The sequence below is a fragment of the Haliaeetus leucocephalus genome, unplaced genomic scaffold (genome assembly GCF_000737465.1).
Source record: "Haliaeetus leucocephalus isolate CR32 unplaced genomic scaffold, Haliaeetus_leucocephalus-4.0 Scaffold317, whole genome shotgun sequence".
In the NCBI taxonomy this organism is placed as follows: Eukaryota; Metazoa; Chordata; class Aves; order Accipitriformes; family Accipitridae; genus Haliaeetus; species Haliaeetus leucocephalus.
In genome coordinates, this window is record NW_010972753.1 from 866,300 (window position 1) to 883,002 (window position 16,703).

General features: G+C 39.3%; 1 protein-coding gene across 1 annotated transcript in view; it reads right to left on the bottom strand.

Moving 5' to 3' along the window:
- Nucleotides 1-16,703, bottom strand: part of SH3KBP1 (SH3-domain kinase binding protein 1) — a 218,823-nt gene that overhangs the window by 88,411 nt on the left and 113,709 nt on the right. Inside the window, exon 5 of the mRNA XM_010571263.1 lies at nt 12,853-12,976. Coding sequence (XP_010569565.1) covers nt 12,853-12,976 — 124 coding nt within the window. The remainder of the gene's footprint in view (nt 1-12,852; nt 12,977-16,703) is intronic.

Genomic DNA, 16,703 nt, shown 5'->3' on the forward strand with positions numbered 1-16,703 from the left:
GAGGCACTCAAGAGGCAAGGGTAAATTAATTAAGCCAGAGGGGTATAAATCTCCTCAGGCAACACAGCAAAGTCACCACCTCTTTCTTATTGCTACACCTTGTTGTGACTCGGGCAGTAACAGAAGACGCTGTAAGTTCTACTAGCTGGACCTTCCCCAGCTTTGCAAAGTATCAGTCACCAGGACCCTGGCTGAGACAGAGACTAGAACCAACTTTATTTACTACTTATAAATGCAAAGAGAATGCCCACCAATCAACTACACTGAGTTACAAATAATATTTCTGAGTATAAAACATCCACAACTCAAAAGACTCGAACAAATCACAGTGATCATCGCCTCTTTGCTGAACAAAAGATGTTGATACAGGATGGCAAAATTACCCTCTGGCAAAGGTTCCTTCTTTCATCCTTGCCAAAATCTCCTCGAACTGCTCTGTGATGGATGGAAGGAGCAGTGCAGAGATGTCCCTCCACAAGTAACTGGATTCTAACTGATAGAAACCATGACTGCTCTTAGCCACTCCCTGAAATGAACAAAAAAGCTATCTTTAAAATAAATAATTAAAATAGATTTTCTGCATCACTAATTGTGGGAGAAGAGGACCTGGATCTTGGGCAGTGGATGGAAGTAAAATATGGAAGTAATTATAGGAATTACTCAACAGGTCTCACATGGACTTCCAGATCTTTGAAGCCTGCATGAAAGAGATATCAGAAACCTCAAGGGGCTCCAGTAAGAATTAGGCTTTTGTTTCTGGGTCATCACTTGTTTTTCATTATGTTCTTCATCTTTTATGACCATTCTTCTATGACGGGACATCACACCTTGTGTCAGAAACCTCACCTCAGGCTTAAAACAGATTTCCCTAGCATCCCCCATCTGTGCTTGATGATAATCCAAGAGTCATTTCATTCTCTATGCTGCCACAGAGCTTTGTCTCAGTATACAGTCCTCATAACAAAGCAACATAGGACATAGCAGCATTTTTTTTTTAATTTTTTTTTTTTAAATGAAGACAGAATGGACTGAAGTGATGCCTGTCCAAACTAAACTGCATTTGAGTGGCTGGATACAGAGGCCAGCCTTACAAAGCTCCTTCAAAGTTAAAAGAATTCTTCCCGATCAACCGGAAAATGACAATATTGACACAAACGACACAAACTGAGAAGCCCTCTGGACTTGAATAAATAAATAAGCAAGAATAAAAGCCCTGGCTTTTCCAAGAACTAGCCTGCTCTTGTTCTTATCACTTCATGGCTGAGGGCAAGAGGCAAAGGTGACAAAAGAGGAAGACTATATGCAGCGGAAACTGAGAACAAATTAGATAAAATTAAGATCTGCAGTAACATTAAGAAACAATAATGCAGTGCTCAAGTACAAAACAGTCCTGCAGAAAATAATCTCACATGCTCTTACTCTTAAAGACGTGCTAAGGACACTCTCTCTTACCTTCCTCCCAAGGCACATGAGATACACACCTGTGCTTTGTACAGATAAAGAACCTGCAAGCAAGGATTTGCAACACTATGTCTACCCTTGCCTGACAAATTCTCTGCTCTCATTTATTTTTTCATTGGGTTGTTCCCTCATCTCTCTCTCTCTCTGTATCTCGCTCTCTATGTCAGCATATCTATGTCAGCAATTCTCTCGGAGCAATCCTGCCAAGTGCAGCTGCACTGGCCTCCCCAGCCCTGCCTACACAAGGAAGGGATGGCTGATGGCTGAGGTGATCTCTCCTCTTAAAGCGGAAAAACATCCCCCTTCCAAATACCTGGCTTTTGTTTTTTTTCCTTCAGCTTTTCATGGCCTTTTTTGCCACTACTGCAAACAGCTTAGTAGGAGAACAGAGCTGCGTGGATCGTTTCCCCAAAAAACCGATGTAGCCCATGAATACAGCTGGGAACTAAGCAGGAACCTGAGTGACCTAGACTGTCAGATTATGAACTTTAAACATGACATTTTCTTCAAGAAGAGCTACAGCTAGCAGGGAGGTCAGGTTGCTAAATGGGCATTGCATTAAAAACTGGAGAGCATTTCAGGTGGCACGGTCACCTGCTGCTGCCGACCAATACACCCACGCAGTCTGGCACGGCTGTGCTAGAGCGATGCGCTTGAGCACTAAGGTAAGGCCAGCAGCTCAGCAAACTGCTGTCCTCTGAAACACCGAGCACATCTTGCTCTTCTTTAACTCTAGTTATTAAATACTTCAAATATTGCCAGGATAGGATAAAAGCTACAGCAGTCAGACCTCTCGCTATTTTATTTTTTTTTAACTTTTTATCAGCAACTTTTCTAGAATCTCTGTCAGCACTTGGACGGCTGACAAGCCAAGAATGTAACATCAACAAGGTGCTCACTAACGTGTCTACTACCACACCAGTCCTAATAGCAGGAAAATTTTTCAGATCTCTCAAATTTCTCAAGAAGGAGATAAGTCTTTTGGGGTGTCACTTCCCACTTCTGGCTCTATAAGCACAGACACTTTATTCTTTTACCTAGATTTATTGTTGCTGAATCATCATTGCCACAAGGTAGAGCTCAAATCTGAGTGTTGGGTGTGCTTTTATAGTAAGGTCCATAAAGTCTGAACGTGAGCAGCATCAGCAGCAATAAGGTAAAATTCCCAGTAGCCACCCATTCCCAACTTTTGGCTGGGACAAGATATGGGACTACTGACATACAGCTATTTAAAAACACTCAGAGCTGTAAGATTCTCTGTTGCTTCGTGCTCCTTACAAATGCAAGATAATTTAGTATTCATGAAGATTAAATTCTCACAACACTGTCTGGAGGAATTTCGCACTTCAGACACTTTTTTTTCTCTATGGGTACGTAAGAGAGATTAGTTTTCTCAAGACATTTCAAACACACCACACTCCTGCTATGCCAGTTACAGGTCTTTTGAGAGCAACATTCTGAAATGTACCAAAACAGATTAGCTCAAATAGGGATTAAAAAGAGACCACAACATGGGACTTAATTCACCAACGGCCCCAGAGCTGCGCTGGCATCAAACCAAGATTCTAAAGCAGAAAGATATTTAGGGTTGATAAAGGGCTGTGTAAACTAAAGCTGTTAAAACAAAAATAAACAGCTGCGATAAAATTAACTCCATTCAAAGCAGGAAATGAATTGTTTCTAAATAGCTTAAAATGGCAGGAAAAAAGGGGAATACATTGTGAGTTTTACAGAGCTTTCTATTTTGAGCTGTTATTTAGCAATTTAATTTTTGTTCTTTATTCTGGATTGTTCTCTCCTCAGACAATTTACGGCACTGGGCAAAAGACGGACCACTCTGACGACGTATAAGCCAATGATGCTCTGGCCCTCTAAGCGCTTCTCAGGCTCAGCGCTCTGTTCAGCGATGTAAAGGTCAGCTGTTCAGAGGCACACACACCTGAGATGATGCAAAGGATCTCCTGATTTGGTCTGGCAGCAAAGAGAAACACTGTCAGCTGTGTTTAACAGAACAAAGAACTGTGTAAATGGAGCTTATTGGGACTTATGCCTTTTATGGAAGGGCAGGAAAGCAAGGGGAAATATGTCCTTTCCTTCCATTTAGAGAATGACAGCGTGGAACGCCCGAGTGACCAATCTGAATGACAAAGAAGGTGAAGTTATACATGGCAATTGCAGTAGATGAGACAGGAACTGTCCTTCTTCCTTTTCCTCATGTACTGGTGAAGACAGAACAAATACCCACAGCCTATGAGGTATTTATCTTGAGCTTGCTTTCTATCAAAGTCCTGTATTTTGTTGACGCCATCCCCAACAACATTCCACAGTGTCATCAAAAAATCAAAACCAGAAAAGGAAGTTGGATTTTAAATATTACCGTAGAACAAAGCCATGTTGATTCTTCACAGTTTAAAGGTTAATACTCTCACACTTTCAAAAAACAAATTTATGCTTCTTTACCAAGAGTGGTTACACATGTACAAATGGCTGAGGCAGACTGTCTCCATATTAGTCATTATTTGCTATTCTCAGTTATATTCCTTGAAGAAATGTAACCACGTAATCTAAACATTTTGTCATTTCCTTTCAGCATGTTCATTTTCCTTAGCACAACAGTTCTTGCCACATAAGAAACAGCCCCAAGATTTTTACACTTGCACAAGAAATCATGCAGGGAAAAGGGGAGCGGTGTCCAGCACCACGTAGCAGCATGCATTAAGGGCAATGCAGTGCAAGCATCCTCTGCAGCATGAACACAGAGCCATCAATACCGAAGTTGGTGGCTTCACCTCATGCCCAGCCATTTCCCCGAGTACTGTAAGAGCGAATAGAAACAATCATTTATTCAGGAGCTCTATAACCGTACCATCGCCGTCTTCATTTTGGAACTTCTTTTTCACCACCCTTGTTCTCACCAAGTACAGGAACACATTATTACATGTGAAAGGACGGGTAAGCAACCACAGCCAAAAGGATTCTTTACCTGCCACTCATCAAAAACTGGTCTTTTGTGACACCCATGGAAAACCGCTTGGTAGTGGGGAGTCCAAATCAACGGAAGGATTTAACAAGTTTCACCCCAGTCAACATAATTCTTCCACCCACCACCCCAATCCCTTGCCATCTGTACATTAATTCTCCAGAAAACAGGATGCCATTTTTCATCATAAAAATTTCCCTCACCCAATTTTAGCATTGTTCTTTCTCAGATGTTATTTTTCATTGTAGCAGCTGTGTATTTAATAAATGTTCTTCTCTGTAAGCAAGTTATAAGAAGTTGAGGTGAAATAAAAAATTATAACTGTCCTCTCTTCAGAACTGCTAAAATCCACATTTGGGTTTCTCATTCAACTTCACTCACATTCAGACACCCTTAAATAGGGATAATAACATCATAAATACATCAACCATATTGATTTCTTGGAACTCTGACCAGCCATAGTTCCTCAAGGATTAGGGGAGGGGAAAAAAAAAAAAAAGAAGAAAAAAAAGCAGTCAAACAATAGAAAACACAATTAAGGTTACTCACGAATATTTCTGTTTCAACGATCCTGTCTCATCTTCTTCCATTAAATCTAATATCTATTACTGACAGCATTGTGGATCCATATATAAGGAAAGAGAGGCAAATATCTGTCAAATCAAGCATTGTATCTGCCCTGTTCCTCAGTTATAGCATCTTCGAAGAAAAAGAAAGTGAACGAAGAAAGAGAAATTAAACCAGTAAAAATAAAAAAAATTAGAAATCCAAGAGGCGTTTTTCGTGGAGGTGCAGGGAAGTTGCAGGATGAAAGAAAAGAGGGCTGTGATCAACAAAACAAGTAAGTAATTTTTTTATTGCTGTGTGTCTCTCTTCACGCAGCATATGCAGTTGCAAAGATTTTCTGGCAGCAGGTTGATGAGCAGAATGCCAAAGGAGTTGGAATTATCACTGAGCAGAGCCTGGCATACCTAATGACCAAAAAAGCCACGTCAGCATATGGAGGCAAGGCCTGGTGTTTATGCAGGAGACGATCTTGCATGTTTCAGTGGAAGGTATCTCTAGAAGCTGCTACACACTAATTCAACAGCATTTAGCTATTACAGGCCTTGGTTAAGTAAGGACATTTCTTTTAAACACAGCAGTTGCAAAATGGCTTTCAAAATAAAAGGATTTAGCACTAAGCATATGTTTGTAAACTGAAGCAAGCTTAGAGCTTTTACAAGTTGAGCAACGCTTCATGCAGTGCGATACAGGTGAACCCCAAGCACCCTTCGGGCGTAACCGATCTAAAGGTATGAATGGACTCAAGCTTAACTGACGGAGAAATCAGAAAGCTGAAAACAGAACAGCTGTGGGTTGTTGTAAACAGAGATCCCTAAACAAAAACAGTTCTGTGGAATGCCTCCAAATGATTTTCATTTGAGACATAAGCACATGGGTATTTGTCTAAAAATAAGGATGACAGGTCAGACATGAACTGGAAGGAGCTGGGCACACCTTCAGTGGGTCTGCGCAGGAGGAACAGGAGGACGCAGAAAGGGAGCTGCCAACGCCGACAGATGTAGCAGGAAGACTGAGAAACCCTCCTTTTTGTATGTTAGTTTAGGAGATAACATTGCTGACAGTATCAACAATGCCAACCCTCATTTTGTTTAAACCTTCCCAGATGACCTGATTTTGCATACCACCCACTTCAGTCCCAGTTCCAACCCAGTAAGCAATGAATTGTCCACAAACGTAGCTGGACATCTGGTCTTCTGAGATGCGGTTTTAAAGAGAAAACAAAATACCTCTGCAACATGAAAAAATACCTAAGTGTCAGCCAAATGCCAAGAGAGGTAGTATTAAACAAGACATCTTTTGTCAGCTTTAAAAACAAAGGTTAGATGGGTGTTTGCCCAGAGCAACACGAGACAATCTACTGTGGGTTCAGCTGTCTTCTTGCAGCTGATTATCAAGCATACCTGTAGAAACCCATCCAGTCCCACACTCTGTGAAATCACTTCAATTAAATTTATTTTCTGTGACATGGCACAACCATGGGCAAGTATTATTGACAAGGAGAACTAAATGAAGAGCTCTAGCACAACCAGAAAGGTGACTGAATTCGTCCTGACTTCACTTAGGCTGACCCCAAATGACTCGAGAAAAGGGGAAGGGCTGTTGGACTGTTAATGAAAAATTGGCTGGGCATGGAGAGCAGGTTTCTGGAAAGCTTTGAAAGGTAATGTTTGGGCAACACTGCCCAGAAAGACTGATGTTGTGCAATTAAAGGCTCCAAAGACAGACCTTGCATCTGTCCCTAGATTTGAAGCTAGATCTTAAAATCAGAAGTCAAGCATACCGGAGATTTAGTTCATAATTCCTTATTATACTTATCAGATAGGTGGACTTGAGGACACAATGGTCTAAGAACTCTGCAAGAAGCATGCAATTTCAGTGATGCATAAGCAGTCATGAAGACTCTAAGGTGAGAAGCAGCAGAAAAATGTGAAGACCACCAGCCACATGGTCTGCTCCAGCCAGAGCAAGAGCTTGGTTGGAAGCTTGAGAAGAGGTGCAGAAAAGAGATGAATTCTGGTAGACAGGGAGATAATTTTCCATGAGGAAATACTCAGAGCTGCACACATTCACAAAGATTTTTGTTCAAAAAAAGATCAGGTTTTGTTTAAAAAAGGAAGGTGTAAGTGCAAGTTATCAGAACAGAAGACTAGAACTTCGAGTGCTTCATCCTTTGCTGTGAACATGCATAAAACAGAAATCCTCAGAGGTAGGAGAGCAAACACCCCCACCCAGAAGGACAAAGAAGGGCAGCACAGCTTGGATCTTCTCAAGAGAAAGCTGTCTGGGACAAAAGCAGATGCCGAAGTTAGCACAACATCCTGCTCACCGGAGGACAGGACTGAACACTTTGTACTTAGTCACACTGAATGTGACTCAGTAGGATCTCTTTCTGCTACATTTCTTGATGAGGAAGCAGGTGGAAGGACAGATTTCTGTCTTCCTTGCTTCCTCTCTCTTGCATCTGATGTAACCAACCCCTTTTCTTCTGTATTAGCAGGGTAGTAAAAGCATATGAAAAGCAGCATGTTCCCTGCTTCCAAAACGCAGAAGGCAAAAGCCTGGACATGAAATGAAAGTAGCGTTGTCTCTTTTACCCTCCTTGGCAGAAAAAAACATATCAGCCAAAATGCTGTGAGTAATAGCTGTCAAAGACAGAATGCCAAATGAAGAGCATGCAGTAAATAAGAAAAAACCCAAGCAAACAACAAAACCCCAAACAAACCCAAACCCACAATGTTCTTTAGGAAAAGCAAAGCATATTTTATGAATTCAGCAATCACAATGGGAACTTTCTTTTTAGAGCAGAAGGACTTTTAATTCAAAGGTTTGTGGTTATTATGAACAGTCTTCATGTTTCAGGTGGCAAAAACGATGGGACTAAATGGTCTTCATTTCAATCCATAGCTGAGACCCAAACCTCCGATGCAATTCACGATTTATTGTGGACTCGCACACATACATTATATGGACATATAACATACACATGCACAGAAGGAACGAGTGCATTCTCATTGCATTAACGCTAGGCAAGTTCATCAGCAGCAAACTGACTTTAGCTTACAGACAGATATATGCATGTAGAGTAGCCGTAAGTGAGTAGCAGTGGCACATTTTACAAGTGTAGATAAATCAAACAAGTACAGAGGACTAAAGCTATTGCTTGTTGATTTTGAAACACACTCACTGTTATAGCGTCTGTAGCTGTCAATCTTTGCCGGTGCCACTCTGTACAGAATTGTCCCTTCAAAGGCAGATTTTCCTGACAGCAGGCAAGAGAAGGAAAGACGAAAAAAAAAGAGAAGGGGCAGGGTGGGGGTGAAGAGATCGAATGATGGTAAAAAGAAGGGAAAGGAAGAGGTTTTAATCTGTATTTTCAGTCACTAACATTTTTAAAGCCTCATTAGCAAAACAACGAGAATATTAACAAAAGTATCTGATTGTACATGAAGTTAAAATATTCTTACTGCATGTATGTCAGATAAAAGAATCTCATGATTTTGCTAAAGCTGTTTTTTACAATGTCCAACAGAATGCATTTTTCTTAGGTTTTGTCTGTTGTCCATCAAGTTGTGAGACTTGGAAATGAAATTATTTGTCTGTCTTATTCAGCCTCCTCATGGAGTGCAGGGGAAGCCTGAAAAAAATTATTACTGCAATGATGTACTCACAGTGGCTCAACACTCCTGATGCAGATGTAGTGCACTCGAATAAGCACAGCTGACATCCAAACAGGGCAATGAAATACTCACATTTCTTTAATATACACCAGGATCCTGTGAGCATCAGAAATACTGCATCTTTCCAAGATGACTATTAGAAATGTTTTGGACATGGGAACTGGTCTTAAACAATGCTTAGTTGAAGGGATAGGACACTAAAACCTGAATAAATCACTTTTTCAGCCAATGGCTTAATCAGGTGTTTGACTTGGCACATATTAACAAAAACAAAATACTAAAATTAAAAAAGAAAACAACAAACCCACAAAAACCCCAAACAAATTCCACTTCCATCTTTGATCTTTAAGATAACATTTTTATTATCAAACCAATTAATTTCTTGGGTGTTTTTCTTTGATAGCAAGGTAACTCATGCTCTGACATTTCTGATATGAAATTCAAGTGAAGGTAAAGGCATGAGCAGCTGAGGTGTTTTGTGTATTGTTGGTTTTTTTTTTTTTTAAATCCAAGGTACCCAGGCAAGCCCAAGAACATACCAATGTCACCTTGTTGCCAATCTCACCCGGGTATACCACCATAAAAATTAATGTCTTCAGTAAAATTTTATAGCAAAATAGCCAGTACATGTGAATCGTCCCAAAAGAGCATCACACCCCTTTTGGTACCAAAAATGTATTTTTTTTTTCCCCTGCATATCATTCTGTTGGACTTTCAGCAAATAAAAAGCTATACTCATTTATGTATTATAAAAGGCTGTTTGTTTGTTCTTGCAGTTTAATTAATAACAAGAGACAAATACTTTAAAAACAAACAAACAAACTCCTAAACCCCCAACCTTTCGATCTTGCAACAGCCTCACTTTCCAATTTGCCGAGCACCCACCATCTGAGGGGAAGCACAGGTTCCCAACCCTTTCAAGTTAAGGGGCAAGTTAAGTCCCACTATCAATATTCAGAAACATTTAAGCACTTTCAAAACTAGCCCTAGACATTTTCAAAAAAGGGGCTTTTTTGTTCTGAAGAAACTTCTGAGGTTACTCTATGGCAGAGCGTGAAAAGAAACTAAGATAATTCCTTCTGGCCATTTACTCTGATCTGCCATAAAATTTACATGGACACAATAAAACCAATAAAATCAGACAACACCTTTCTCCCCACTGGGCCTGTGTAGGTCATAGCAGAAGGACAGAGAAATTATTAGCCTTATTCCTAAAAAGCCAAGTTATATAATTTTTTTCTCTTCTGTATTTCTACTTTTGAGTTCACCAAAAATTACATTTGCCCTTCCAATAAGGCTCTCTTTAGAGAGCATCAGTAAAACGTGATTAAAAGATCAAGTTTAACTAAGTTTAACCAAAGCATTGAATTTACCCATTAACTAAAAAATACTCTTGTTTTACACAGTGCTCCTTCTCCAAAGATCCCATGCCACTTTCCCAAGTCTCACAGTAAACCTGCCAAGTATTACCTTATCCATTTTACAAGCTGGGCTGAAGAGTTCAAGGTTGCTGCTCAAGATTGCAGAGCCATACCCCGACCCTTCCTAGGCCCCTCAAGAAGCTGTGTAGAACCTCAGTGACCGCCCAAGGTTCTAGTTCAGGTACAGCCCCTCGCTCCTGAGCGCTAACTTCATAATCTAGAATTCATATTGAAGGTTTCTGCCTTGCGAAGTCCTGTGATACAGACATATTCAAACAACGTTTCCAGAGGAACAAAAAGGAGTTACTGCAGGTTTGAAGTGCTGTCATGTCTTGTCATCCACGGAGGAAGGAGTTGATCTAGAGGCATGAATGTACACCCTTTCCAGAGGTTACCCAGAGCATTTCAACAGTAGTGCTAGCCTGATGCCCAAATCTTCCAGGGTTTACTTGCTCGGTTTTTATTTTGCGATGTTTTAACGCTAAGCACAGATACTTGGAATGAGATTATCATTCCTAGTCAGTTGTATAAACTTGCTGAAATTTTTGCTATCTCATTATGGAGACTTTCAAATCCAGATAGTCAGTGTACCTGAAGAGAGCCTCATAAAGCACCATGTGTTAGAGAGCAACACCTGAAACAATTACATATACCATATAGAAAGAACCGAGTTGATGCATATTTCCCATAATTCTGCTAGGGGAATGCAATTCTTAAATTGATGGTTTTACTTGAAGAAAAAGATATAAAAAAGCATTAAACCCCCAATAAGTATCTCAACATTCCTCGAGTCTCTGTTTCTCTCTGAGGTTTACAGTGTTCTGTTTTATAGATATTTTGCCATTTAGAAAATAGCTCCTAATAACACATCACCTTAGCTAGCCACAAAGCACCTCCAAAGAGTTAAATTACATACAAGAAAGAAGAAAACCCATCTCTCAACTACAGTTATCTTCAATTTAGTTAAAGAGACAAAAATGCTATCTGTGTTACCGATATCTTTTCAATACAAGTATCACAGGTTTTAGTTTCTACTGACAGTCAGAACCAGCGCACAAAACTGAGTTTGAAGTAAGCACGTGCCATTATGGATGGTAACAAAACAAGCTAATGCTTTGTGGCTGCTTTTACACACCCCAATATATGTTTTTGTTAAAAGACATTTTTAGGATGCTTATTATAAAGTAAACATTACCAAATTACCTGGGGAAGGAATATTCATACATTCATACAGATAAAATTGGGGTATTGCATCCTAAACAGTATCACTTACCTTGTTCATTTATAGAGTACCAAACACTACAGAATCCAGAGCTGAAACTACATCTACACAATTAGCTCTTCCAAGACTCATTGTGTTTATAATGAACAAAATTCATGATAGCATATACAGGTTACAGAAAGCAGTTTGCAATCTCATCAGCATGTGCAACTTCACTTAATGCCCTTTTTCCATTTCCATCACACTAAAATTGTTAACTTCCTTAAAAATATTTTCATTCCAGTCTGAAGGAACGTTACCTGTAAATATATTTAGCAGCACTGACCACAAGACTAGGTCACCAGTGCCACTACACATGAATAGGTACTCCATTACAAAAATACGAAAAGTTTTCATCATTGCAAAAGTCAGGTTTTTTAGGATCTCATTTCTGTGGGATGGAATAAAGATGATAAATTTGCCTTAAATGGAAAAATGAGAGAAAAAAAAGAAAAAAGAGAAAGTATTATAACTTTCTACCTCTTACTGACAGAGTGAACTATAAAGGCTTTGGTAAATTTCAGCTGACATAGGCTTACAAAGATCTTGGGATTCCTTTCACTTTTGCTTGTTCAGAGATCTCAGAAGAACACTACATAGCAATGAATATCTGCAGTGCTGAAAATAGGAAGACCTTGGCAGGTATTGTGGAATTAGCCTGAAATATGTAAATACAATTGACTTTTTTCCTTTTCACTAACAATTCAGAATTGACCACTGAATTAGGAAATAAAAAGAAGATCTGTTTGAAGAACTGAAAAAAAACATTAAGACCAACAAGCGTCCATTTCATATAACAGCATACTTTTGGTTCAGGTTATTCTCCAAGGGAAGTTATAAATAGGACAACCCACTACCATGCTTATACTATTGCAAACTTAGTTACCAAACATGCTTTTCACCTGCAGCAGTACTGGCCCACTGTAAGTGAGAGAACAAAGTCCATGTCCCAGTTCTGGCCTTTTTCCCTTTGGCTGCTGGGGCAGTGGGTGACGGAGGTGATAGTAACATGCTCAGCACCTGGAGGGAAAAAGTGCCGCATGTCCCACACCAATAATTATGAATCCTTAAATCTACTGGAGTCATTATAGAAGGCATGGCACTTTAATCCCTCGTTTAAATAAGCACAGCCACTTTGTAGATGTTTGGTTACTTTGTTCAGTTTCCACATCGAAAGACAAAAAAAGCCTTGTAATTAATCTTGAAATACAAATCCAATAATCATCATTGCCTTCTCTGTTCTTGGTCTGTTGCAGCTTGGCAAGTCTTAACACAGCTCAGGGAGCGTTGCCAATATTACAACTCAGGTAGCATTGCAAGTACACACTTATCATCATCATCATCTGACCCTTTCACAGCATAAATTAAGAACATGGCATTCAAAAACGCTTCCAAGCAAGAGATAAGAATGTGCTACCCTATCAATCTGTTAGGGGTAAAGACACAGACATACATACAGAACATCAATAATATTTTTTCCCTTACTTGGCTTTACTTGCTCTTCCTGTGCTATTCCAACATCATCAGAATCAGACAGTTCCTTTATGAAGTTGGAAGGAAACATGCCAGTCTTTCCATTGAGTATACCTTCCCACCATCCCTCTTCCACCTGCACCAAGGCAAAATCAAAAAAAAGGGGTTTTAACATTAGCAACACTTTACAGAGTTACATTATATACATGATTTTCAGTAACAATGACAGTAATGCTTTTGACCAGTTTGTATTAATTTCAGGTATAAGGAGCACATGGCATAGGCTCCAAGCCAGAACATCTTTTTTTTTTTTTGAAGTAAACCCAAGAAAGATGCATGCATCCATCTGTAAATGTCAGCAGTGCTGACAGCAGTCAGGAGCATGGATAAGCATTAAATAAAAGGATAAAAGAACAACCAGAGAGCACAAAGTGTCTCTACATTTCAATTTTTATGGATATCAGTTCAATCACTAAATTTTCAGCACACACTGTACTCATGTATTCATGACCATCTTCTTAACAGATGTGATTTGCAGATTATAAGAGTTTAAATTCCCTAAGTAATCAATGGCGAAAGAAAAATACCTGCAAAGGGCTATTCAGAGAATCTAAACTAGGTATCTTAATATAAATCGTGTGAATATTCCTGCCTTTCCCATCAAAATCAGAAATTCTCTATTTTAAAAATTAAGAATGTTGCTACATTATTAATGTGTTAACGTAAGAAACCTACGGAGAACAAAGAACAGCACTAAATGCATATTTGACTCTAGATTTACAAAGACCTACTGAAAAGCTACTGAAATACATAATAATGATATGGTTGGAGGAGGAGAGACACTTCCTAGCCCAATCCCAAGAGAAAATATCACTTAAAAATGACAAACTCCCTCCTGTACAACCCATTCAGGATTGAATGGCAGTGTCAGGCAGTGAAATGACAGCCCTTAGAAACCAGATGCCTTTAGGTTATAATGGGACAGCAAGAAATGACTTATCATATGCATCAGCGAAACACACCCTTGACAGATAAATATTTTTCATCTGTCAGACACTGTCCACTCACCAAAAAAACTGACAGGGGAGGACAGTGTCAGCCTGTGACACATCAGTCTCCAATAATGTTTGACCCACCTCTTTCCTGCCTACCTACAAAAATTTTGAAAATAGAAAGTTAACTTTACAGGTTTGGGGTGTTCACATCTACTGTTAAAAAAACAACCCCACAGCTTAAATGGTACTAGTTAATTATCATAGAAAAAAAGTCTGTTTCGTATCACTTATCTGTGAAAATCTCATGTTCTTAGAAAACAACTCTCTTAATAATACAGGCAAATATTTCCTCAAACTACAGAGGAATGGTTGAATTTTTTTCAACTTAGCTACATGAACTATTTTACTACAAAGAAAATTGTTGTTACTTGAGGAGTGTTTCCTGTGCTTTCTCTCCATCTTCAACCTTTTTAGTACTTTTCTTGTCTTCCTGGGTTGATTTTTTGTTTTAATTTGAAAGCAGTTCAGACCAGCACAGCTACTTTCATTTAATCTCAGTACCGGCCCATGACAAAACCTTTTTTTCTCCCCCCCCCCCCCCCCCCCCACTCCATCAGTCGGATCAGGGAGGTCAAGCACAACTCTGGGAATAATGGCTAATATCTTGCTGCTACTTCAGAGGATAGAGTATATACAATTCACTCGATCGCTTCAGTGGGGTGCAGGTTTTTCGCATTATTGTATCAAAGTCTCTGGAAGGTAATATTTGCTTTTCTTCTCTCCAGACAAATTAAAAACCATATGGAAAACTGAAACTGCATGACACACAACACTTAGTAGATTCTATAAATTATATCTCTAAATACCTATATGTGATATATCATTATATAGAAAATACACAACATGGCAAAGACTCTTAGAGCTATAAAATATTTCAATTTTTATAAATGCAGTATTCCCAGATGGCTCTACTGATTAGAACCAAACATTAAACTATAACTGCATTAGCTGATTGATCAGAAGATTAATCACAGGAGAATTACACAGTTCCCAAGATCCCTGCTTTGCAAGATGCTGAGACTACTCGACAGAAATAAGGTGACCAATATCACTCAGTTCCATCATTCCCTCAAGTAATTTTCTCCTGCTTACTTCTTCCAGGGTAACACTTCACAGTTTTCTTACAAGTTAACATTAGCACTCTTTATGTGGCGTGTTTATGTATGGATCTCTATGTATGTGCAGAGAAATACACATATACAAAGATGTTTTGACAGGTAAGTCTAAATTGGATGTGAATATACTCACAGCATTCATTAGCTTCTAAGTTTTCCAGCTGATACAAGAATGAATTATCTGAAAATACCATGTCATATTCAATAATTTTACAAAGTCAGAAAAATCTAAAGCAAACCCCAGATTTTTTTTCCGCAAGAAAATGCAGAATCACGTTAGCAAGACATCAGAGGTTCAGGTCAAACTGGGCTTCCCAAAGATTTGTTAGGAAATTTGCATCAAAAGCATCCAAAGCTTTATTTTTTTAAAAAAACTATAGCTACATGGTACTTACCTTTAAGCCTCAAAACACAGCAGCTAGAGATTAATCCATACAATAAAGAAGACACTAAATACCCCCAGGATGTAGTTATCCCAAATTGGGGCAATCCACTACCACATGGTTTGAAATGTCGCAATAATTTCCAGCCAATAAAACCTTACAAATGAAAATCCATTATTCATGGAGGTAATCCCTCTGAAAGTATGAGCACTCAATAGAATTTGTTACTATAATATTATAACAAAGTGTTTTGAGGATTTATACATCTAGGTCCTGATTTATGCCCAGCATTCATGCTCTGAACCAAACAATCTAAAAAGAGGAGGATTTCATTCAGTAGTCCATGTGCCTATGCCAGGAAGGAAGTTCTACTATTCATAACATCCTACACACCAATTGTAAGTTCAGCCTGAAAACGAAGTTTTTAAGTTAGAAGAGGAATCTTTCCAATCTGCCAAATCTAAGTGGCTACAGCTAGAGGTATTTTCAAGACGTGTTTTCAGTGTGTTACATCTGTTCACTGCCTTTCGGAGAGGCATGGCACATCCTCATCTTGCCAAGCCCCTCGGCTGCCAGTACTGCTGTCACACCGCATTTGAAGAGCAACAACATCCAGGGAAGTGACTGAAGGTACTTCATTACTCTACTTCGTATATTTAGGGAGGTAACAGCACACGTACCCAACTGCAGCTCAGTCAATGCCATGCGTGGGGCAGCGACAGATGCACTAGCAAACAGCTATATGCAGTCCAATGCCTGGATGTGACTGAATGAGATATGAATGACAATATCACCAGAGAATGGTGCATCACCTCTAGAGAAATGTATCCCATTAAGAAGCCTTGCTTTTGGGATTTAAAAGGAAATTTAATCTATATAATATTTATGCAACATTCAAATGTCCTCCCAGTGTCATGGGCTTTGTTTTTTTTTACATTTTCAATGAAGAAAGAATACTTGTATTTTGTTTTTATTTGAATTACTGTCGTGGTTTAACCCCAGCCAGCAACTAAGCACCAGGCAGCTGCTCACTCACTTCCCCCCCACCCAGTGGCATGGGGGAGAGAATCGGGAGGAAAAAGGTAAAACTCGTGGGTTGAGACAAGAACAGTTTAATAGGACAGAAAGGAAGAAACTAATAGTGATAATAACAATAATAAAATGACAATAATAATAATAAAAGAATTGGAATATACAAAACAACTGACGCACAACGCGATTGCTCTCCACTTGCTGACGGATGCCCAGTTAGTTCCTGAGCAGTGATGTGCCCAGCCTGGCCAACTCCCCCCAGTTTATATACTGGGCAT